Below are 26,099 nucleotides of genomic sequence, written 5' to 3' on the forward strand. Positions count from 1 at the left end.
AAGGAATTGGAAATTTGCTGTTAGAATTTCTTTTAGTGTGATGAAAATCTTTTAGCAGATTTGGAGATAAACACAAAAAATAGTGTTAATTTAAGTTGATGCTAGAAAAAATTAAGACAAAAAAAATAAAATATTGAATCTTCGGGAACTTGGACGAGAAGCTATTTCTTTCCATTATCATGATGTTGGACATTCTACATGAACTAGTGGAAAAAGATAAAGAAAAAGAGGAAAAAGATAAAGAAGACAAAAGCATCAGCCAAGAACTTTTTACACGAACTAGTGGCTGAAGGGGTCATTTCCCTTTCTGCAATGACCAAGTCATGTTTCACCACAAATGCACCAAACACATGATAGTTCTAGTTGGTTCACTCATTGAGCATTTGTGCTCTTAATTACTATATATGCACAATCTTTAAGGAAGCAATGGAAAGGCAACATTTGTGCTCTTATTTCTTGTACTTTATTTCTTTTCTTTTTTTTTGACAAGCTTTCCCACTTTCCCAAATAAGAGGTTGAAAGTTTTAACCTAGACATTAAAGGGAGTTTTGAGCATAAAATAAAAGAATGGGCATGATTTTCTTGGCCTTTACTATAAGTCGAAGGGGTAAAATTCATAGTTTTGAGGAGAGGGAAATCGAAGTTGGGTGCATTGGATTGAATTAAAGCTTTTCATAACAATTTAAATAATTTTGAAATTTTTTATCTATTGTCAAATTAATTTTGAGTTGAATGTTTACATCTAAAACGAAGGAGCGAGATGTACTTTGCATAACAGTTTAAATAATCTTAGAAGTGTGGATGACTATTGTACCACAACTCATGATTACAATATAAGCACCTCTTTTGTAAGCGAACCGAAAATTAAAGAACCTCATCATACCATAGATATGTCACTTATGTGACACAGATACATGATTTCCTAACATTATATATGTAATGATCAATTGATCATGGTGTGGGGTTTTACTTTGAATCTGACTGAAACACCAAGTCCAGCAATAATTCCACTTCAAATTGTTATGAAGCCCTCATGGCCTGAAGGAATTTTATGATCAAACTTATCTTAACCTGTAACAGCTATAGCCAGCATTGGACGAGTTTAGGTTTTCTTTTTTATTTCATTTATTTATTTAAAAGAAGTGTAATTCGAACTTAGAATTTCTTCCTACGAAGTGAAGAAAAACAATACCCAATTTAATAATTAATAGTAAAGCTCAATAGCCACACAGCTAATATTACAACCTGAAAACGACGAGGGAGTAGCCAAATCATGGTTGGCAACTGTGAAAAAAAGACAACCAGTTCATTAACGTTTCCTTTATTTAAACAAATAAAAAATTATTGAGGAGGGAGATTCAACTTTCCCTGTTTGGTTAATCAATGTTTCTTTCCCTGTGAGTAAGATCTATGCCACGTGCCAGATCTGATATCAACACATTTTGTGTGCATTATTAATACTGGATTCGGATTATCTGCTTGGTTTTTTCAGCTACGATCTGCTTGGCTTTAAACTTGCCTCATTAAAAAATAATCTAAAGGCTAACAAATTGACACTACATATATTACCCAAAAAAAAAAAAAAAACTTAAAACAAGAAGTTTGCATGCTCTTTGTAGATGACTCTCCTAACAAATTGAATTTTGAGACTTGTCAAATTCCAAAATAAAAAAATTAAAGGAATTCAAAAGCAAAACAAAAAAGGTTAAAGGAATCATTGAAAGACATATTATTCTTATTACCTGCTTCATATGCAAAGAACCTCATCATTTCAAGATGAAATGGTTATTAGGAGAAGACAATGTTACTTACGGCAGTTATATATTCCATATTAATATGTTAATATACACCAAGTATCTGGTTTAATAGTATCTCTTCATATCATTTGTTCTGTTCAACCATATCACAAAAAATGCATCTTGTATTTCAAGTACTTAAGAGCATTTATTTTCACATATGAAATTATGCGTTTCATTTTTCCTCCTCCAAATACGACTTGTTTAAAAAAAGGTATACTAATTAAAATAAAATAAAAGTACTTATATTCTGTGATTGACTGCCAAATTACTATATTCTTGTTGCCTGCTTCATATATAAGGCTCAAGTTCAAGACAAAATGATTAGCAAAAGACAATTTGCTTACTGCAGTTATATACTCCATATTAAAATGTTTAGCATACACCAACAAGCTCTTGGTATGCTAATATTTATCTTTTAAAAAATGAAAGATGTCTCGAGCTCGAATCCCAACATTTGCTCTCATTTAAAAAAAATCAATTAACATGCTTGTCAAGTTTGAGAAACTGAATATATTCTGAAAACATCCACATATATGTTTTCATCCGTCCATTGGTAGAATATTATCATTTTATAATGACATGTATTTTTCATGGAATTATTATAGTTTATATGGATAGCAGCATGCGCATGCAGTCTGTGAACCACCGCATACTGACGCATTCGTTCTGTCTTCTATCAAGAAGGCATGTTCTTCTTCAACAGTGATTAATTAATAAATAAAGAGATAGAGACTGGCATGTAATTAAATCGTGAAAGTGAAATGCATGTGTTTTCAACACTCAGAAGTCTTGGCCATGCCTAAGATAAGAGGGATCGTCTCGCTCTCATGTCCATACAATGTTGGGTTTTTTAAATTATAAAAAAAGAAATAATTTATATTTGTAATCATCATAGATGAATGAGAAAGCTGCAAAATTATAGCCACCTCATATGTACAAAAAGGTTGATTGGTGGATCTGCAAAGAATGATTATTCATGATGAGTTTGGTGTGGAAAATGAAAACTCAATGCATATGGCAATGAGAAAATACCACAGCTATAGCTACTTATTTTAATGGGTTCCAGCCATTTTCATGGAAATGGAAAAACAAAAGTTCTATGAATTTGTAGGAGCCATATGTGAGGATAGTGTGTAAAATCATTAGAAATTTGGGTTCATATGAACTAGAATTAGTAGGCTTGAGCATCTCCAGGAGAGTCTCCAAATTTTAGCTAAAATAGCAAACCACTTAAAAGGTGTTTCCTCCAGTAATGTTATCTATTTTGGCTAATCTGAAATATTTTATTATTATTTTCTCTTTCTCTTGCAAATCAAATATATTAAAAAGAAAAGTAGAAACTCAACCTCACCAACCTTCCAAATGTCTCTATCTCTCTCTCCCTTTTTCTCTCTCTTTCTCTTTCTCTTCAATTTGGCGAACCTCCATTTCTCTCTCCTCCTTGCTAGATGTAGAGAGCCAAAAGTTGGTTCTCCAAAATAGAGAGCCAAGTAGGAGTTTGCTGGAAGGAGGATTTTCCTTCCTTTTAGCCAAAGTAGCTAGGAATGAGAGGATAGGGGGTCTGCGGGAGATGCTCTTAAATGGGCCCTAATCCCGAACTTAAAAGTATTTGTATCAATCTTCAAAAAAGAAGTTATTTGAACTAACGGTATGTTTACTAATCCGTAATCGGGTGAGGGAGAGTTTGATTGAGGTGAGTTAGAATCCATATTCTCATTGAAGTTGTTTACTAAACCATATGGAATCGGGGTTGGAGTGGTAATAATTCCTTATAAGTTGTTTACTAAATTAATTGAAATCAGTTTGATTACTAAAATGCCCTTGTTGGGTTAAAATATATGACAAATTTGAAATTTTAAAAATTGTGTGAGGATATAATGGGTAAAAAAGATAGATTCATGATGGGTTAGTTCTCCAAGAATTAGAATACCACCTCCCACTCAAAAGTCCAATTCCTCCAAAATCAAGAGTTGAATTCCTGATTTTGTGTGGGCTCCACTTGCACTTTCATTCTTCCATGTGAAGTAAACACACGAGTAATCGGTAATCAGAATTCAACTCCTTATTCGGATTCCAATTATGAATTAGTAAATATTCTTGAATAGGTGCGACGTGTTTGTCATATAAAGATGTCTGGTTTACGTAAGAAAATTATTGGGTGTATTTGATACACCACATAACATTCATACAAAGTATAACATATATGTTGAAATTTTAAAAGGTTTTTAAAATTTTACCGTTTTGATTTGTTTAATTGTTTTGACTGTTTTATTTTATTTATTGTGGGGTTATAAATATTTAATTATCAGGTTTTATTTTTATATTCAATTCATTAATTTGATAGTTTAATGTTGTATGAAACTCAATCACAAGAGGAGGAGGAAGCCCGTTAAAATTCCTTAAGATGTTAACGTGAGTTTTGGAAGAAGGAAACAAAAGCCTGATTTAAAGTTTGATGATGTGTCATGTGTTGTGGTTAGATTGTTTGAGTGGTCTAAATTTAACGAAATACGGGTAAATGCAGAGGCTCGAGATCATGTCCTTGGATGTCTATAAAAGGTCACTCCTCCTTCTCATTTGACACACTACCAAACTACCATATAAGTATAACACAACTACTAGCACAATCTGAGTCTCTCCTATTTTACCTTTTATACTTTCTTTACTTATATTATTATTTTTGGACAATGAATCTGTGACTTGGAGACCTATATCCGACTGTGAACATGGTCATAGGGAACCTTGAGCCTGTGTATTAGGGGTCGTATCTTAGACTCTTGTAAACCGTCAGTACCTACACGTAGGAAGGCTACAAAGGCTTTAGAACAATATTTTTGACGTACTTCACCATACCAGGTTTGCTTTCTTAATCTAATTTATTATATTTTTATTTACCTATTATTTGTTCTTTTTAGTTTTACTTTATCTTAAAAAGTTTTCTATTTTATTTTATATATTTTTATAATATAAAAGTTTTTGTATAACATATATGTATTGAATTTTAAATTTAATACATGTCACCTATTAATATCGTTTATACAAGCGTTCGAATGTCACGATACATATCGAATATACGTTATTATTATTTCTATTTGTTTGAACCTATGCCTAATATAATTGAACCTTTCTTCAATCATAATAAGCCACATAAGTTGACGTGTGACATTTTTCTTTACCCTAAAAAAAGCACAGAATCACTTTCATGGCATGACTCCATTATGAGAATATTTGATTAAAGACCGCCCACTCAAATCTTATGGCTCCAAATATTGATATATGTTTTTTTTTTCTGGACGATTTTTTTCTTTGATAATGGTGATCATTGCCCATTTGACAATACATGAGGGTCTTCTTCAACCCTTCTCCTTCTGTAATAAACTCAGGACAAAGATGGCTAAATCAGAAAGTCCACAAAATCAAATTGCCAAGTGATTCCTTCCACCTCTTGTACGGAATCAAATTGCTGATGGGTTGATATTATCGTTTCATGTGATGATAAGATAGATTTGAAATTTGTTTTCAGCGAATGTTTCTTATGGCATTTCTTTCTGCCATGTACACTATGTGACCTTCTTGATATGATGTATTGAATTCATACAAATGGTAACGTGTATTGAATTTTGAATTTAGTACATGTGGTATCATTTGTACAAACATTTGGCATTGTTTTTTTTTTTTTTTTTTTTTTGGATACGAGCGACATTAGAGCAGGGGGAATCAAATATATAAGAATAAATACTCTTAATTACTTGAGCTAAAAACTCTTTGATTTGACATTTTCCATTACCCTAAGAAAAACACAAAATCACTTTCATGTAATGACTCACACAATGAGAGCTACAATTGTTTACGATGGCTCCAAATATTGATATATGTTTTTTTTCTGATCGATTTTTTTGTTTGATAATGGTGATCATTGCCCATTTGCCAATGAATGAGGGTTGACATTTGTCGTTTGATATTTTTCTTCAACCTTACTGTAATCAATTCAGGACACAGGAGAGCCACATGCTTACATGGTTACAAGAACGATGGCTAAATCTGAAAGCCCACAAAATCAAATTGACAAGTGAGTCCTTCCACCTCTTGTACGGAATCAAATTCCTGATGGGTTGATATTTGTCGTTTGATCATGTGATGTGATGATAATAAGATTTGAGAGATCGGATTAAAAGTTAGTGTTGGTAAGAATAAAGGGTTAAAGTTTCGAAATTTGTTTTCAATGATTGGCAACAGAAGAAAAAGGTGGAAGCTTGTTCCTGTTCTTTTCTTACACTGTATATGTTTAGACATTTTTTTTTATAGTACAAGCGGTAGTCTAAACTACAGGGAGGGGAATTTCTCACACACACAACTATAATGCTGTGGAGACCTCTAATTTGCAAGTCAATGTCATTTTCCCCTGGGCTAGACCTCTGGGGTGTTTAGACATATGAATGTGAACAAAATACTCAAAAAGAAATAAAAGTAAAATTAAAAACCTGGGTTTTGTTTAAACAAGTGTGACTAAAAAAAGAGAGAACTTTTACCATTGCCTTATTTGTAAGATAATCATGTGGGTTTGCAAATTGCATAGACAAACAGAAAGTCTGTAAGTCTGTATATAATAATAGTAGTAATGCAAGAAGCCAAATTGTATACGTGCAGCATATATGAAGACAAAGAAACGCCTCTATGCACATTGGTGAGCATAATCTGTCCATATAATTCAACCAATCCAAGGAAGTGAAACCAGATGCTGATGTGAGAGCTATCTAAACATTATACAGAAGCCAGTTTAGTTTGGTGATTGGCACAGGGGAAGTTTATTACGTGGGTACTTCTTTCTATGAAGATATATCTTGATATTTGAGCTCATCTCTTACATAGTTTGGGGTGCTTGCTGTACAGAAGCAAGTTAAGTTCACCACAGAAGTTGCTACAAGTATGGCTTCTTTGAGGAGCTCACTTGGTAAGTACCCAGCATCATTTTTTCTATGAACATGGTATGTTTTGTATAGAATTTCGGTTGTAAATTTGATGCTCTTATAGATTTATAGTGAAGTAAAATTCAATATTGTGGTGTTTGAATGAGCTTCATCAGCATGTTTTACATCTTCGTCTTCTTTCTGTTCGATCATGTTTCTCTGAGTGTATATAACTGCACTCCAAGCACTTCTTCTTTTCACTTGTATTTCCCAACTCCCTGTGTTTAACATGCAGTTTTATGATGATTCTGATCGTTTTCCTTGGAAATGGATATGCAGGGAGAACGTTCTCATGGATTTGTGATGGAGAACTTGAATTGGGTTCTTACTGCACTCAAAGAACTATCATTAATGGTGTAAATCTGCTCTTCCTCTTTGTTTTCTGCTTACTTGTGCTTATAGGTTCTATAAGAAAGCATCGTATTACTGTTCCATTCAGAAGGGACTACTTTTCTATAGTTGTCTCAATCTGTTGCGCTCTTACTAGCATTGCATATTTTGGTGCTGGTTTATGGGATCTAATTGCCCAGAGTGATGTGTCCGGTCACTTCGGCTGGTTGGATTACTTTGTAAGAGGACTAGTCTGGTTTTCTTACACAGTTTCCTTGCTTGTTCAAAGGTCCAAATGGATCAAAGTTCTAAACTCTGTTTGGTGGGTGTCCTCCTTTTCATTGGTCTCGGCTTATAACATCGAAGTACTCATAAGAACCCATAACATTCACATGTTTGATGCAATGACATGGCCAGTGAACTTGTTACTTCTTCTGTGTGCTGTTAGAAACCTCAGTCAATGTGTTCATCAGCATGCCCAAGATAACAGCCTCTCTGAACCTCTATTGGCCCGAAAGTCTGCTGGAAAGAGCCAGAAAACAGAACTGGAGCATGCTAGTTTTCTTAGCAAATTGACATTTGCTTGGATCAACCCTTTGCTTAAATTGGGCTCCTCAAAAACATTAGCTCTTGAAGACATCCCTTCTCTGGTTTCTGAAGATGAAGCAGATTTAGCATACCAAAAGTTTGCTCATGCATGGGATTCACTGTCAAGGGAGAAGAGGCCAAGCAGTACCCGGAACCTGGTTCTGCAGACTCTAGCAAAAGTTTACATGAAAGAAAATACATGGATAGCATTTTGTGCATTCCTCAGGACCATTTCAATTGCAGTTTCTCCTCTTATACTCTATGCTTTTGTAAATTATTCAAATAGCGACAAGGAAAATCTATCTGAAGGCCTCAGAATATTGGGGTGCCTAATTCTTTCCAAAGTGGTTGAATCTTTGAGCCAGAGACATTGGTTTTTTGGCTCAAGGAGGTGTGGAATGAGGATGAGGTCAGCCTTGATGGTGGCAGTTTATCAAAAGCAGCTGAAGCTTTCTAGTTTGGGAAGGAGAAGGCACTCAGCTGGGGAGATTGTGAATTATATAGCAGTCGATGCCTATCGAATGGGAGAGTTCCCGTGGTGGTTTCATTCAGCATGGACCTATGCACTGCAACTATTCCTTACCATTGGTGTTCTTTATTGGGTGGTGGGTCTCGGTGCTCTTCCTGGTTTGATTCCTCTCTTCATTTGTGGTCTCCTGAATGTGCCATTTGCAAAGGCACTTCAAAAGTGTCAATCCCAGTTCATGATAGCTCAAGACGAGCGACTCAGAGCCACCTCTGAGATCCTGAACAGTATGAAAATCATTAAATTACAATCCTGGGAAGAGAAATTCAAAACGTTAGTCGATTCCCTTCGCGAACGTGAATTCATATGGTTGACTGACTCACAAATGAAAAGGGCTTATGGCACTCTAATGTATTGGATGTCACCCACCATCATTTCTTCGGTTATCTTTCTGGGATGTATCATTTTCCAAAGTGTCCCTCTAAATGCAAGTACCATATTCACAGTTCTAGCTTCACTAAGGAACATGGGAGAACCTGTCAGAATGATACCAGAGGCTCTTTCAGTAATGATCCAAGTCAAGGTCTCATTTGATCGTCTCAATGTTTTTTTGCTTGATGACGAGCTGAAAGATAATGAAGTAAGGAAGTTGTCATCACAGAATTCAGATGAGAGCTTAAGAATAGAAAGAGGCAATTTCAGCTGGTATCCTGAATCAACAGTTCCAACTCTGAGAAATGTGAATTTAGAAGTACAAAGGGAGCAGAAAGTTGCAGTTTGTGGACCAGTTGGAGCTGGAAAATCATCACTTTTATGTGCTATACTTGGAGAGATGCCCAAAATTTCAGGAACTGTGAGTTTAAAACAGATGACAAATTTAATATACTTGATGTACTAAGTTTTTTATACTAACTTTATTTATTATTGCAGGTTGATGTATTTGGAACCATGGCCTATGTTTCTCAGACTTCTTGGATACAAAGTGGGACAGTTCGTGATAACATACTCTACGGGAGGCCAATGGACAAGAACAAATATGATAAGGCCATAAAAGCGTGTGCTCTAGATAAGGACATTGATAGTTTTGACCATGGTGATCTTACTGAAATAGGCCAAAGGGGGCTTAATATGAGTGGAGGACAGAAGCAGAGGATTCAGCTGGCTCGAGCTGTCTATAGTGATGCTGATATCTATCTTCTTGATGACCCCTTCAGTGCAGTGGATGCACATACTGCAGCAATTCTATTTCATGTAAGAATGGCACGTTCAATAATTTTAAGGAGCATAAAACTACATTTAGTATCATTGTAGAAAGATTTCACTCCATTTGAATTGACTTATGCAGGATTGCGTCATGGCCGCTCTAGCAAGGAAAACTGTAATTCTGGTAACTCATCAAGTTGAATTTCTCTCAGAAGTTGATAAGATTCTGGTATTTGTTATTACCTCAAATTTCAATTTAATTTGCAATAAAAATTCAAATTGTGTTGTTCATGAAACCTTATTTGGTCAGACTAACAAGGAACTAGTATCCTATAATTTAATTTACAGGTAATGGAGGGTGGAAAAGTTACTCAATCTGGAAGCTATGAGAGTCTTTTGACAGCTGGAACAGCATTTGAGCAGCTTGTGAATGCTCATAAAGATGCAGTGACAACATTGGGTCCTTCCAATTATCAAAGCCAAGGAGAATCTGAAAAGGGAGATATGGTTCGGCCAGAGGAACCTCATGCGGCATACCTCACTGCAAATAATAGTGAAGGGGATATTTCTGTGAAGGGTGTAGCTGGGGTGCAACTAACAGAAGAAGAAGGGAAAGAGATTGGAGATGTTGGATGGAAGCCCTTTTGGGACTATATATTTGTTTCCAAAGGAACACTTCTTCTATGCTTAGGCATAATAACACAGTCTGGTTTTGTTGCTCTTCAGGCTGCTGCAACTTATTGGTTAGCTCTAGGCATTCAAATTCCTAAAGTGACCAATGGCGTACTCATCGGTGTTTATACTGCAATTTCAACACTTAGTGCTGTCTTTGTATATCTTAGGTCATTTTTTGCAGCCAATATGGGATTGAAAGCTTCTAGAGCCTTTTATTCTGGTTTCACTGATGCTATCTTTAAGGCTCCCATGCTGTTCTTTGACTCAACCCCTGTAGGGAGGATTTTGATACGAGTAAGTGTATCCAATCTTCAACAAGTGTATTTTCATTTACTTATTTCAGAATTCATTCATTATTTCCACTTGTGCAGGCTTCATCAGACTTAAGTATTTTGGATTTTGACATACCGTTCTCCATTATCTTTGTTGTGTCTGCTGGCGTTGAACTGCTGACAACGATTGGAATTATGGCTTCGGTCACATGGCAAGTTCTCATTATAGGCTTTCTTGCCATGGTTGCTGCAAAATATGTTCAGGTGGATCAGAATATCAGTTGATTTTTTTTTTCTCTCTCTCTCTCTCTCTCTCTCCACCAATGGAATGGTGGAACTGACTTCTTTGTTTTGTTTCTAGGGCTATTATCTAGCCTCTGCAAGGGAACTAATAAGAATCAATGGAACAACCAAAGCTCCTGTTATGAACTATGCATCAGAGACATCACTTGGAGTGGTCACTATAAGAGCTTTTAAGATGGCGGACAGGTTCTTCAACACCTACTTAGAGCTAGTTGACACAGATGCCAGATTGTTCTTTCATTCTAATGCAACCATGGAGTGGTTAATTTTAAGGACAGAAGTGCTTCAGAATTTGACCCTTTTCACAGCTGCTTTTTTCATTGTTTTACTTCCTAAGGGTTATGTTGCACCAGGTAATTTATTAGATAGAAATTATTGTTTCAAACTAAGGAGTTTGAGGTTGTCTAAAGTTGTTTAACCCTCACCTAATTTCCTTTATGCAGGGCTTGTGGGGCTCTCTCTTTCTTATGCTTTATCACTAACAGCAACACAAATTTTTGTGACCCGATGGTATTGCAACTTATCCAACTACATTATCTCGGTTGAAAGGATAAAACAATTCATGCAGATTTCACCAGAGCCCCCTGCAATTGTGGAGGACAAGAGGCCTCCATCTTCATGGCCTAGCAAGGGTAGGATAGAGCTGTATTCTCTGAAGGTAATATATTCAAAATCATACATGTGAACTTCCTTACGCAGTCAAAATCTGTTCCTTTACCACCTTATGGTTTGATCAGGTTAGAATTCTAACCATTACTTACTGCTTTTGGTTGGTTAAAGATCAAATACCGCCCAAATGCTCCGCTAGTTCTCAAGGGAATTACATGCACATTCAGAGAAGGCACTAGAGTAGGAGTTGTGGGAAGGACAGGAAGCGGAAAAACTACACTCATAAGTGCATTGTTTCGCTTAGTAGAGCCGGCCAGTGGTAAAATCATTATAGATGGACTTGACATCTGCTCTATGGGTCTAAAAGACTTGAGAATGAAGCTCAGCATCATCCCTCAAGAACCAACTCTTTTCAGGGGTAGCATCCGAACCAACTTGGATCCTCTAGGCCTTTACTCCGATGATGAAATATGGAGGGTGAGCAAACTGACTACAGTTCTGATGAAAAAGCTTTTCCTGCATAATTTTTACATTGTTTGTCAGCAACTTCTACTAATGCAGCCAATTTTACGCATTAGTTAAATTTAGCTCTCTTTTTGTACTTGAATTGTGAATGAATTTAATGACATTTTCATTGCAGGCTCTAGAGAAGTGTCAGCTCAAGGCAACAGTCAGTAAGCTACCTAATCTGCTAGACTCATCTGGTGAGTTTGTGATGTTTCCTACAAACAAATGAGAAAAAGTGTTCTTAACACCTTTCTTAAGCTCCAAGTTTCCATTAAGTCTAATAATTATATGTGAAGTGAAGAGATCATATTATAATCACACTGTCGTAAAAGTTGTAACTATAATGATTTCAACAGTGAGTGATGAAGGGGAAAACTGGAGCGCCGGACAACGCCAGCTCTTTTGCCTTGGCAGAGTCCTTCTCAAGAGGAACAGAATTCTAGTTCTAGACGAGGCTACGGCGTCCATTGATTCTTCGACAGACGCCATTCTGCAGAGAATCATCAGGCAGGAATTTTCAGAATGCACAGTGATAACTGTGGCTCACAGAGTTCCAACCGTTATAGACAGTGACATGGTCATGGTCCTCTCCTATGGTAAGCTTTTATAATTTCAATGAAATCTGCAGGACTTGTGACCCTGTGAGATTTTGGTAACACATGATATGAAACCAATTGCTAATATGTAGGGTGGTTTAATTTGTTTGTGTCTGTAGGGAAGCTGGTGGAATATGAAGAGCCTGCAAAGCTGTTGGATACCAACTCCTACTTCTCCAAGCTTGTAGCTGAATATTGGTCAAGCTGCAAGAGAACCTGATGCCCAAAATGTCAAGCACCACGTATGTATCTAAATAATTAAGGGACTATTTGATTGGAAATTTGCTGTTAGAATTGCTTCTAGTCTGATGAAAATCTTGTGACCAATGTAAAATGGGCCTTAGCAGATTTGGAGATTAATGAGAAAGCAGGGTTACAAGCAAAAGCTAAAATAACACGCGAGTGAACGTCAAAACTTCATTCGAGTTTATCCTAGGAAAAAAAATGAAGGACTGAAAAAAGAAATGTTGATGAACAAAAGATGAAGTTACAGAAAAAGAGCTTCGAACAAAATAACAAAAAGATGCGAGATAAGCACCTAGGCTAAGCTAACTTGGCCGAGTTATGAAATCAGGTGCTAGTTGGCCAAGTGATGAATGTCGCACATACTTCACTGCTTTAGTAACTTAATCTAAATTGCTATGAGTACTTACCGGTCCAAATTCCTCACACACACAACCACAACCCCCTCTGCCAAATCAAAAAAGACACAAGCATGAGCTAAGAATGACACGTGACGGCTATCGGTGGGAGTCCTTTTTTATTTAAAAATAAGTATAGCCACATGGCAATACTATTTTACACGTGGGCTGCTATGCATCTGTTCTCTTTTATATATATATATATAGTAAATAGTATAGCCGGCCGGGTTTACTGGGTTTTTTTTATTAATTTTTAAAATTGTCTTCAATAAATAGTATAGACGGGTGGCTATAGTCTTTTATATCTATACACGTCTCACATTTTTTTAAAAGGAAATGTGGAATAGTTGTATTCTACATGTACATATGTATTTCTAATGTTTAAAACACGTATTTTTTTACAAAATTTGCAGTAAGACACACTAAATTCATGTATTATACAAATAATTCTCACATACTATTGAATATGAATAATATATGTTATAAAAATTATATTACAATACTATATAGTGGCCAATTAATATCTACTTTGGATATGTTGAAACTAGCAAATTAATATGTATAAAGTACAAACTAATGCAATAAGGAGGGTCCTTTTTTCTTTAATTTTTTTAATTAAATAGTATAGCCGTGCGGCTATACCTTTCGAACATAATGTATTCAAACAGTACATCCGGGCGGCTATACTACGATTTCTTTAATTTAAAAAACTAATTTTTGAAACGTGGCGCTAGAGGGCTCTCTTTTTTTAAAAAATCGTACAGCCGCACGGCTATACTCCTTGTTTTTATTTTTTTTAAAAATAGTATAGCCGACCGGCTATACTCTTTACATATATTTTGAGTATCCTTTTTTTCTTTTAAATTTTTTCCCCAATTTTCATTTATCGATAAGAGTTTTGAGCATTATCCATTACTATTTTGGCAATAGTCTCTATTGTCCTCTTTTTATTTTTTACTTTTTTAGAATTATTATCCGTATAAAGAATTTACCACTTTCACGTTCAATAATCTATTATACACGTACTTACCTATTTTTCAATAATACATCCGTGTTATGTACACGTCTTAAAGACTTGGTAAAATTCAAGCTTTTAAAAAGCAAATGTTCATACATATGTATTTTTTATGTTTAATACACGTATTTTTTTACAAAAGTTTCAATAAGACACACAAAATTCATGTATTATACAAATAATTCTCACATATTATTCAATAAAAATAATATATATCAAAACAATTAATATTAAAATATTAAAATATTATATAATTCCATAACTTTTAAGTTGTAATTTGCCAAACTTTTGCCAAATAAAACACATGCGTATTTTTTCCCATTAAGTATTTCATAAATAGTACCATGCGGCTATAAAAGGTTTTTTAATTATTTTTAAAAATAGTATAGCCATCCAGGCTATACTTGGTTTTTCCTATTTTTAAAGAAATAGTAAAGCCGCGTGGCTATACCCCTTTTTTTATTTTTTTTTGGGAAAATTGTATAGCCGCCCGGCTATACTAGATTTATTTCTTTTTTTTTATTTATTCAGAGGGGCTATACTCTTTATATATATTATGGGGATTTTTTTTCCTTTTAAATTTTTTCCCTGATTTTTGTTTATCAATAAGAATAGTTTAGAGCATTATGCATTACTATTTTGGCAATACACGAGTCTCTATTGTTTCCTTTTTGTTTTTTACTTTTCTAGAGTTATTACTTGTAAAGAATTTACTAATTTCATGTTCAATAATCTATTATACACGTACGTACGTATTTTTAATAATATATCAGTGTTCTATACATGTCTTAAAGACTCGGTAAAATTCAAGCTTTTTAAAAAGCAAACATACAATATTTGTATTGTATATGTACATATGTATTTTTCATGTCTAATACACGTATTGTTTTACAAAATTTTCAATAAGACATATAAAATTCAAGTATTATACAAATAAATCTCACATATTATTGAATAAATATAATATATATTTAAAAAATTAAATTAATTAAATTAAAATACCATATAGTTGCTGAACTTTTAAGTTGTAATTTTCCATAATTTTGCCAAATAAAATACATACATGTATTTTTTCCATTTTAGTATTTCATAAATCATACAGCCGCTCGGCTATACTAGATTTTTTTAATTTTATTTTAAAATAGGATAGCCGTACGGCTATACTCGGGTTTATTAATGTTTCTAAAAAAATAGTAACGCCGCTCGGCTATACTTATTTTGACATGTGGCCAGCTAATTGCATGGCGGTTTTTTTTTTTTTATATTGAAGCACGGCCATACTTGGTTTTTTCCTTATTTTTAGAAAAATAGTATAGCAGCGCGGCAATACCCGGTTTTTATTAATGTTTCTGAAAAATAGTATAGTTGTACGGCTATACTTATTTTGACACGTGGGCACCTGGTCATTGGTTCGATATTATGTACGATACATAGTACACCTGAAAAAAAAAAAAAATTTCAAAGACCCTAAAAAAATGGGTGATAAGTGAAATAGGTATCTTCACAATAGTTTTCTAGGATTCTGGTAGTAAATATTATGAAAAAAAAAACTCAAATTAATAGTTGAGAGTAGTTGTTTATGCATTTGAGATTCTCTTTCCGATTTTCCCTCCTCTAATATGACTTATGCATAAATAAAAAAAATTTGCTAAATATAATATATGCTTCTATTCTATGTGATCAAAGAAAAAAATATCCTTTTTTTTTTCCTTCTGTTTGAATGAATACCATATTGTTATTCTTCATATACAGGCTCAAGTTCAAGATAAAATGATTAGAGCTTTTCCACTTATTTGGATTGCCAGGGCAAAAGCCCCCGGGCTACAAAAACACACTCCACCAATCAAATCCAGCCTAGGCAGATGGTGGACTCCACCAAGACTATGCATGCTCAAAAGCAAGAACAACCTGAGTTGTTGCCTAAGGACGCTAACGTCAGCGAAGAAAAAAATTATTAAAAATATACAAAAAAAATTCAGATTTCATACGTATAAATAAAATTAATCTCATTTGAATAGTAATTACCCTTGGCCATGGCAATAGGTGGAAAAGCAAAAAAAAAAAAAAAAAAAGCTATGGCATATACTATTCACGTGAACAGTACTACCCTTACTTGTCCTTTGCCGCAAATTGGTGGAAGTGCTCTTAGCAAAAAATCTTACTTAATACAGTTATACATTCCATATTAAGATATTAATATATTAGGTCTTGATCTAATAATATTTCTCTTTTCAAAATTGGAAGAGATCTCAAGTTTGAATTCACATTCTCCCACAATTTTTTTTAAGAGTATGTTATCAATTTTAAGAAAGTGAATATATTCTTAAAAGAGTAATGCTATACTTACCACATTTTTTATCCCACATTTCTATACCACATGACGTGGCATGTCCATATTATATGTCACATCAATTAAATCAATGAAGTGTATTTTTATTATAAGACAATTAGAAAAACAAATACTGGAATAAATCATAAAATAAAATAAAATATTAAATGATTTTAATTGAAGTGGTTGTCCACCTCGGTTGCCACATAAGATGGTATAGGGATATGGTATACAAATGTGGTAAGAGTAGCATTATTCTTCTTAAAATATCAATGCAGTTTTCATTCTAAACCTCACGTGATTAGAGTAGATATATATGGTAAACAATTCTATCTAGCTTAGTGGAAAAGAGTCTTCACTTGCAAATCAATGTTCTCAGGTTCAAACCCCCATAGCACCTTGGTAGTGTGTGTGAGAAACCCCCGCTCTCCCTTGTAGTTTAGACTATCACTTGTATTTAAAAACAAAAGGTTAAATATCTTTTTGGTTACTTGGTTTTATACAAAATTTCAGTTTGGTCATATAAAAAATAATTTAGTCAAATTGATTACTGTATTACCCAAGGTTTACAATAAATAGACAATTTATTATCTTCCATTAAGTTTCGTTAAGTAGCTCATGTACATGCCTCTGTAATATCGATTCAATCTATTATTTCAAATGCAAATAATATGGCAGCCATATACTCCTGACCGACTTGCATCACTACCAAATTATTTTTTTTTTAGGTCAAAATATTCCTTCATTCAAAACCAAGCTTCATAGGCGTACAGGGAGTAACTTGGGAAATCAAGTACAAAAAGAGCCTGGAGCCGACACCATCTATACAAGAAAACATCAAGCTAAATCCAAGCAGAAGTTGTTTTCCCATATAGACAATTCATTGACTTATAATATCATGGTGGGCAAGGCAAACCATCAAAGACAAGGACCTGCACCATAGGCAACATTAGCAACAGACTCCCCATACACATGAGGAATGGGAGCAGTGACATTGAATTCCTTAGCTGCAAACCCTGCTCGCTCAATCACCAAATGGGGATCAACCTTAATCCCATCAAACACAACTCGACATATAATAGTACACTATACCTAAGATTTTGATTTTAACTCAAGATTTTCCCTAATTTGTTAAACCCCGCACAAAATATCCTAACTCACGTTGAGTTTGAGGATGAAGACCGCACATGCTTCCTTAAAAAATTAACTTGTACTTTTTAAATAATATATATGTCATGTTTGAATGGGCCTATTTGTGAAAAACCCATAAAAATATCAAATAAAAATCACGTAATCACTTCCATGACAGGATCTCACTCCAGAGTCTCGTCAGTCAATCTTCAACCCTTGTATAACAAATCCAGGACAGGAGAGCCACATGCTTACATGGTTACAAGAACGATGGCTAAATCTGAAAGCCCACAAAATCAAATTGCCAAGTGAGTCCTTCCACCCCTTGTACTGATGGAGTAGTTGAGATTGTCGTTGATGCTAAGATTTGAGATTGGATTAATAATTAGTGCTGGTAAAGTTTTGAAATTTGTTCTCAGCAAATGTGAAATGAATGATAGCAACAAAAGAAAAAGGTGGAAGCTTGTTCCTGTTCTTACATTGTGTATGTTTAGACATGTAAGTGTGAACAAAATACTCAAAGAAGAATTCAAAGTAAAATTAAAAACCTGGGTTTGTTTAATCAAATGTGACTAAATAAAGAAATGAACTTTTATTATTGACTTAATTGTATAATAATCATGTGGGATTGCATTGACAAAAGAAAAATGTGAAACTTCAACATGCAAGAAGCGAGATTGCGACGTTCAGCATATATAAAGACAAAGAAAAGCTTCTCTAAGGTCTAAGCACATTGGTGAGCATAGTCTGTCCATATATATATTATACATATAAGCATTTTCCAGAAGCTAATTTAATTTGGTGATTATCATAGAGGAAGTTTATTACGTGGGTACTTCTTTCTATGAAGTTTGGAGTGCTTGCTGCAGAGTAGCAAATTAAGTTCACCACAGAAGTTGGTACAAGTATGGCTTCTTTGAGGAGCTCACTTGGTAAGTAACCAACATCATTTTCTCTATGAACATGGTGTGTTTTATATAAAATTTGAGTTTCTAAATTTGCTGCTCTTATAGATTTATAGTGAAGTAAAATTCAATATTGTGGTGTTTGAATGAGCTTAATCGTCATGTTTTACGTCTTCGTCTTCTTTCTGTTTGATCGTGTTTCTCTGTGGCTGTATATACAATTGCATTCCATGCACTTCTGTCACTTGTATTTTCCAACTTGTCCCAGCGTTTAACATGCAGTTTTATGATAATTCTGATCGTTTTCCTTGGAAATGGATATGCAGGGAGAACTTTCTCATGAATTTGTGGTGGAGAACTTGAATTGGGATCTGAACCTCTATTGGACAAAAAGTCTTCTGGAAAGAGCCAGAAAACAGAACTTGAGCATGCTAGTTTTCTTAGCAAATTGACATTTGCTTGGATTAACCCTTTACTTAAATTGGGTTCCTCAAAAACATTAGCTCTTGAAGACATCCCCTCTCTGGTGATGAAGCAGCTTTAGCATACCAAAATTTTGCTTATGCATGGGATTCACTGTCAAGGGAGAGGAGCTCAAGCAGTACCAGGAACCTGGTTCTGCAGACCATAGCAAAAGTTTACATGAAAGAAAATATATGGATAGCATTTTGTGCATTCCTCAGGAACATTTCAGTCGGAGTTTCTCCTCTTCTACTCTACGCGTTTGTGAATTATTCAAATAGTATGAAGGCCTCATAATAGTGGGGTGTATAATTCTTTCCAAGGTGGTTGAATCTTTGAGCCAGAGACATTGGTTTTTTGACTGTAGGAGGTGTGGAATGAGGATGTGGTCAGCCTTGATGGTAGCAGTTTATCAAAAGCAGCTGAAGCTTTCTAGTTTGGGAAGGCGAAGGCACTCAGCTGGGGAGATTGTGAATTATATAGCAGTCGATGCCTACCGAATGGGAGAGTTCCCATGGTGGTTACATACAACATGCACAGACGCCGTTCTGCAGAGAATCATCAGGCAGGAATTTGCAGAATGCACAGTAATAACTGTAGCTCACAGAGTTCCAACCGTTATAGACAGTGACATGGTCATGGTCCTCTCCTATGGTAAGCTTTTATATGTTCCATTATCTCTTTATCACAGAATTTCAATCAAAACTGCAGGGCCTGTGACCTGGTGATATTTTTATATGAAGCCTATTGCTAATATGCAGGGTGGTTTAATTTGTTTGTGTATGTTTATAGGGAAGCTGGTGGAGTATGAAGAGCCTTCAAAGCTCTTGGATACAAACTCCTATTTCTCCAAGCTTGTAGCTGAATATTGGTCAAGCTGCAAGAGAAACTGATGCCAAAATGTCAACAAGTTTGACAGTATAATAAGAAGCATTAATCTCGACTGAAACCATCCTAATGCTTGGATTGTGGTAATAAAAATCTGAAGGGTTTAAATCTTTATTAGTAACTTCTAGATTAGTTAAGAAACTGTCTGATTGGAAATTGCTGTTAGAAATCTTTTTATTTATTTATATACCACGTAAAATCTTAGAAAAAATCTGGGCCGTCTAATCTTGACTGAAACATCATTTTATAAGACGTAATGCTTATATATTTCATCTAAGCCTCATCGAGTAAGAAGGGCCATGAGCTCAATTTTTGAAAGAACTCCTTTTTTTTTTTTTGGGTCACAAATTAAGAGAGAACTCTAGTAATAGATAAATCAGATATAGAAACAAAAGGTATAAAATAAATCCATGACATCGAGCTCAATATATATTTATAGACTAAATACCAGTCAACATGGGTGGCACCACAGTGAAAAAGTTGGGTCAAATTCTCCCTTTCCCTTTCAATGCATCTGGGTTCGATTCACGTAGAAGACAATTTTGAGGCATAGGGCTGAACCAAGAGCACCCTCACGCACCAGCTCGGGCTACCTTCGGACCTGCCAGGGCTTGGTAGAGAAAAAACCCTAGCCTCTCTCTCCCTCTGTGAGTCCTAAAGGAAAACTTCATAGAAGGGGGAGAAGGAAGAAGCGTCATTGCCCCTCCTCCCCTCCTCTCTTCTCGTCTTTTCCTTTTATGTTAGTGAATAAGTCCACTAGGGTGTTTTAAATAAAAAGCCCCTTGTGGTGGTTTCTTCTCAGCCATACTTAAATTGAAGTTCTCCACCACCTCTTTTAGTCTATGGTGGGTGTGGCCACAAAGGCACTTCTTCAGGTGGTGGTGGTGGGGTCACTACAAAAAAAAGTGGCAACAGTCATCATTTTGTCATCAATTTTGGTGACTGTTGTGGGGGTTACTAAAGGCTTTAGTCACATTTTTTAACTTTTTTGGTGACTAAAAAGGCATAAGCCCAAACAAAGTCCACATTTTTTTTAGTGACTAAAGCCTTAAAACAACCCACAACAGTTACCAAAATTGGTGATAAAATGGTAAATATTGCCACTTTTTTTTTGTAGTGGGTTGTTTTAGGCTTTCGGTTATGTTAGGTTTGTGGACTTTGTTTGGGCTTATGGTTAATTGTGATGATGTGCGCTAGTAGTTTTAGTGCGTCTTTGTCAGCTTTAGTTTTGCTTTAGCATGTTAGTTTGTTGCCCTCTTGAGATTGTTACTTTATATGTCTTGTTGATGTTTTTTATTGTACCATTGAAGTTTATCTAATGACATTTCTCTTTGATTTTATTTTATTTTTAAATTATTTGAGAAAAGAAAGTAATTTTCTCTTGATAAACAATTTGGCATATTATTTGCAAAATAAATAATAAGACTATCACTCCAACCTGCTAAATATTTGACAAGAAATCAATTTCTTTCCAGAAAATATCATAATCTAATACTAAAGTAAACAAAACACACATAAATGACCAGTTTATTTCTCAAATCAAATTAATATTCAAAAACTTAACTTCTTTCTATATTCATGCTTGTGTGTGAGAAATTCCCTCCCCTATAATTTAAACTATCGCTTGTACTGAAAAATAATAATAATCCCACTGATGATCTGAGAAACACAGCTAATACTTGGACTAACTTGTCATATTCAAGATAAGATATCATGCATTTAGACGTACCCACTACCCATTGCTTTTAGGAGAAGCACTTTTGAGTTATCACCTTTCTCTTAAAAAAAACAAATAAAAATCACCTGCAGGGAAAGAACAGTACATGACAATGGAAAAGCAAATAGGGTACATAGTGGATAGAGAATCAAAGATTGGATCTTTAAAGGAAATAATTACACTAAAAAGAAAATCTAATGAGACGAAAGCATTTTGAGCATTTCTTTGACTCTATATTTTCTTCAAGTTAGTGGAATGGGAGATCCATTTGTTCTATCTGCATTATTTCTTGCACCTCAACATATAAATTTTTGGACTGCTTACTTATTGCCAATCATTTTTTAGGTAAGCGCCAATCCGAACTTGAATACTTTCCCTTCAAACCATCCCCATTTCATTATTACAGTGGCTTATTCACTTATGTGTTTCATATATATCTATGAGAGATAATTAGTATATGCCACAGGAAAACACACTCATGTGTCGTCGCATATGTACAAGAGGATAACTTACATGAAACGGATGTACGATACGAGAGGAGCCACATCTTTTTTTTTTGGTACTCTTCCATAATGCTATGATAGCAACAAACAATCCTTGTGCTCGTGGATTTCAGCTTATTAGGAAAGTTGCCTTCCTTGACTAAAAGAAAAGAGGATCCAAATCCTGTCTTTTGTTTTGTTGTTTTTATTCTCTTTTTTATTTTAAAGCTGCACAATCCTTTATTTAATGCTTATTATTAGCAAAACAAACAAAAATATGGACTGATCTGAAAGATTAAACAAAGGGGCCTGTTTCTGTAAATGACCATGAGGCTGCTACTTGGACTGTGTAAGAATTGGAAAGCACATAAATGCAGCAAAGATTTTCAACTGTATATTGATCCAATTTTATTGAGGATTGCTTGCCTCCTTCATTGTAAGGAGATACTTCTTTTTTCTGCGAATCATAGTTTAACACATATGCAAAAATAATTCATTTAAAACACGAAAAGAATGCGTATGGCACACTGCTATTGGCAGGAATGTATAAGAGCTCATACTTACATGGTAAGAAGGGAAGTATTTTCCTTTTCTTGATGAATACAAAATCACAAAACTTTTACAACCCTTGTTTCTAAAACAAGAAACCAAAGCAAGCAGAAGGGTAAAAAGGGTTTCTTCTGAATTTGCTGGCCATGACATTAATTTGCCAGCATATTACATTAATTAGGTCAAACCAACCACACTTGAACACACACACACTAGTTAATTATTGGTACTATTGCCGGACAGGGAGAGCCTGAGGCAAGGCCTCATGAGCAGACATGGTCTGCAAATTGCAATCAGCTGCTGAGATAAACTGAGCATTTTCTTCCGTGGCAATTGTGTTGATGAGGTTGAGCAGAATATGCTCAAGCTCCTCCCCATCAGTCCATTCATGGATGTCAGCTTTGATGAGCAATGGGTCCTTGCAGATTAGGTCAAACAGTGGGAAGTTCTTCCTTGGCATTACAAAATCTACTTCCTTGAGCTTCAAGCTTGGGCAATAATCACCACTGCCATCTCCAAGATAGATTATCTTCTTCTTCCCTTCACTGGAGAGAGAAGTCTGGACTCTTTCAATGACCACACCCTGTTTTTCATGTAGAATATAATTAAAATCATGATTAATTTTTAATTAAGAGTTTATTGTTTAATACTCATGAAGTATGGGAAATACTGAGCTCATGTCAAATCCTAGATTAGGACATTCAAGATTGGGGGTCACAACAATTCAAGGATATGTACAAAATGTCCTAATCCTTTTGGAATTAATTGGGTCCAACAGAGAAGTTGGTGTCTTGATTCCAACTTTTGAAGGAAAAAAACAAAAACAAAAAACATGCGTATATATTTATATATAATATTCTAAAAATTGTGAGTTTATTTGTAAAGAAAAATGAAAATAATATACCTTGCACATGTTGGGAGGGCAGAGACTGCAGCCATGAGAGCATTTGATGAAATCATGGTGAGGAGAAATCCTAACCCTTCCTTGTTCATCCACATAGCTAGGGTTGGTGTTGATCTCTGAGAAATACTCCTCCAGCCCAAGATGCTTCAAGATTGTCTCAATAAAAAACAGATTTGCATCGCTAACAATCTTCAAATCACACCTGCAGCCACCAAAACCAAAAAACCCACCACAAAATTAATTATATTTCTTCCGAGAATTAAGTCCATGGGATAAAAGAATTTTTTTTTTTTTTAAAAGAAAGAAGAAACTATATATTGATGGAGGGTTTTGACACATACCCTAAAGCATGGGCTGCTTTAATTGCTGGGACGACTCTAGGATGAATTGGAGTTCGTTTCAGAACCTCTACAATGTCTTCAATGGTTTTTCCTTGTGAATGAAGCTCCTTCATCATCCTATCCTGCAAAATATTTTGTCCAAAAAGAAACATATATATTTTAAGTCTCTTGAAACCATAGAATATATTCTTTCTTTTTTTGTTCACATGAAATGAAACCATATATTATAGATAAGAAAAACAACGTTAGTGGGGTATAGCTCAGTCAGTTGAGCTCTTCCACCTCTATTCACGTGGATAGAGGTTCGAAACTCCCAAACTCCCAATGAATATTTGTGTAAAACCCCACCCCACCCCACCCCACCCCCCAAATTCTTGTACTAAAAAATACAACATGAAACAAAACAGGAACATATTAATTATACAAAGAAATCTAAAACATACCATGAGAGAGTTCCAAGGCATGGTGGGCAGAAGTTGATTGAACAAATCAGTTGCACCCAACTCATCGACCACCCAATTATCACTATCACACTCGATAATGGTCTTGTCAAAGTCAAAAACCACCACAATTCCAGCCATTGATGAAATTCTCTGTGAGGAAGAGAAAAAATGGTACCCAAAAAAAACACAAGCAGAAGAAGCACAAGAGTTCTTGGTTTATTTGCAAGTGGAAAGTAGAGAGAAGGCGAGGGGTAATATTTATAGCAACCCAAGTGTGTGAATTTGGTGAGTTTTATTAGGATTTGGATTGCAAGCTAATATTTGTTAGGTGCGTTGTGGGATTTTGGCCGTTGGATCCGATGACTTTTGCATCGGTGGAAGATCGGAGGGTGGAGAGGGGAGGGGATATAATGAGATAAAACGCGGGAATACGAGGAATATTCCAAGGGAATTGAACCAGCTTTAAAACGCACTTGGCAATAACTGGGGGGAATATTCCTATTTTTTCCTAATTTTGTGGCTGCTAAGTGCTAAAGCTTTTGGGTGCGTCACGTTCCACCTCTAACACTAGGGCTCTTTTTCGTTTTCGGTCTATTTTAATGGACCTAAATCAACCTCATTAATATGTACAAGGTTTTTAATACCCATCCACCAAAAAAAAAAAAAAAAAAACTTAAATCAATTAAATATTTTTATTTAACAAAAGCCTTCATTTGCATACTAAGTCACAAGTTCAAACCTTCATGACACTTTGATAATGAGTGTGAGAAACTTCATCCCCTTTATAATTTAGACTATCACTTGTATTTAAAAATATATATATATAAATAGATGAATGATGCCCAAATTATAAAAATTAAAAAAACTTACGTGAAATGGACTTTAAAAACGCACCTAAAGCCTATTTATAATATTACAAAGAAGATTCGAACTTCCTATAAATTACAAAACTACCATCGATTTCTTAAAATAAGCTGAACCCGAAAATTTCATAAGAAAACTCAAAACACTCAACAGGGCATCAAAGTAATTTAATAAGGCCAACTGTCTTTTTTGAGTTTTTTTTTTAATTTATTGCTTATAAAAATTAAATTGTGTATAATTTATCTATATCACTAGTACTAAGAATGAATATATAACTAAATACCTCATAAATGATAAAATGGATACTATACATTAAATAAATCAAATATTTTATTTCTCAATCATATATAGGATATGTGAATGATGTCCTATACAAACTTAACCACTTAGGGGTAATATAGTAACATTACTTCACTTTTTAACTTCACACATTTTATATGGTTCATTACACTTCCTTGGGGAAAAAAACAGCCTTCCATTACATTTCGACTATTCCAAATGCAATTGCGTGTACGTACCTAGTTTTAAATAAAAACTTATTTGTTTCTAGGCCAAGTTCCAAGTGTGATAATCTATGTCTTACTCATCATCTTCTTCAACTTTCTATGCACTTTTCTATATAATCACTTTAAGTGACAAGTGTCTCTTTATAAAATCACTTAATTAAAACAACTTAAAATGATTCTTTATAAAAGCAATTATTGGTCTATCCAGAATCACTCATAAACGAACCTTTAGTCTTATTCTCCATTGTTATAACAAACTCATTAAAAATTCAAAATCTCGCGCATTAATGAAAAATTATTATTTTTAACCAAAGTAACATTAAATTATCTCTCCGGAGCATCCAAATAAAGTATATAGGTCGATAATTTTTCAGTTGCATTGAACATTATACGATTTCCAAATCTTGCATATTAAACATAGGAAAGTAGATATAAAAGATTCCCCCAGTATGACCAATTGGCAAATTGGCTTCTTAAATGTTGTGTAGAAGATGATGTTTCCCTTACAGAATTCCTAAGCTAATGATCCTCTGCTAGTTGCCAACCATTTTCTTATTCATTTTCTTATCCTCTACCACTTATCACATTATTAGTTACTTGAAATCTT

General features: G+C 34.7%; 3 protein-coding genes across 3 annotated transcripts; 2 read left to right on the forward strand and 1 right to left on the reverse strand.

Moving 5' to 3' along the window:
* Nucleotides 6,386–12,700, forward strand: LOC18784501 (ABC transporter C family member 8). The gene is made up of 12 exons (XM_020559554.1): nucleotides 6,386–6,750; nucleotides 7,046–9,003; nucleotides 9,081–9,401; nucleotides 9,496–9,582; nucleotides 9,702–10,322; nucleotides 10,400–10,564; nucleotides 10,662–10,956; nucleotides 11,047–11,261; nucleotides 11,384–11,689; nucleotides 11,853–11,916; nucleotides 12,076–12,315; nucleotides 12,435–12,700. The coding sequence occupies exons 1-12, from the start codon at nucleotides 6,726–6,728 to the stop codon at nucleotides 12,533–12,535; spliced, it is 4,398 nt and encodes a 1,465-aa protein (XP_020415143.1). The 5' UTR covers nucleotides 6,386–6,725; the 3' UTR covers nucleotides 12,536–12,700.
* On the forward strand, nucleotides 19,298–19,701 carry LOC109947921 (ABC transporter C family member 8-like). The gene is made up of 2 exons (XM_020559555.1): nucleotides 19,298–19,452; nucleotides 19,591–19,701. The coding sequence occupies exons 1-2, from the start codon at nucleotides 19,299–19,301 to the stop codon at nucleotides 19,689–19,691; spliced, it is 255 nt and encodes an 84-aa protein (XP_020415144.1). The 5' UTR covers nucleotide 19,298; the 3' UTR covers nucleotides 19,692–19,701.
* Nucleotides 22,419–24,927, reverse strand: LOC18783733 (inorganic pyrophosphatase 2). The gene is made up of 4 exons (XM_007216378.2): nucleotides 24,123–24,927; nucleotides 23,680–23,801; nucleotides 23,339–23,540; nucleotides 22,419–23,017 (listed from the first exon to the last, which is right to left on the reverse strand). The coding sequence occupies exons 1-4, from the start codon at nucleotides 24,258–24,260 to the stop codon at nucleotides 22,664–22,666; spliced, it is 816 nt and encodes a 271-aa protein (XP_007216440.1). The 5' UTR covers nucleotides 24,261–24,927; the 3' UTR covers nucleotides 22,419–22,663.

Source organism: Prunus persica, chromosome G3, assembly GCF_000346465.2.
Source record: "Prunus persica cultivar Lovell chromosome G3, Prunus_persica_NCBIv2, whole genome shotgun sequence".
Classification (NCBI taxonomy): Eukaryota; Viridiplantae; Streptophyta; class Magnoliopsida; order Rosales; family Rosaceae; genus Prunus; species Prunus persica.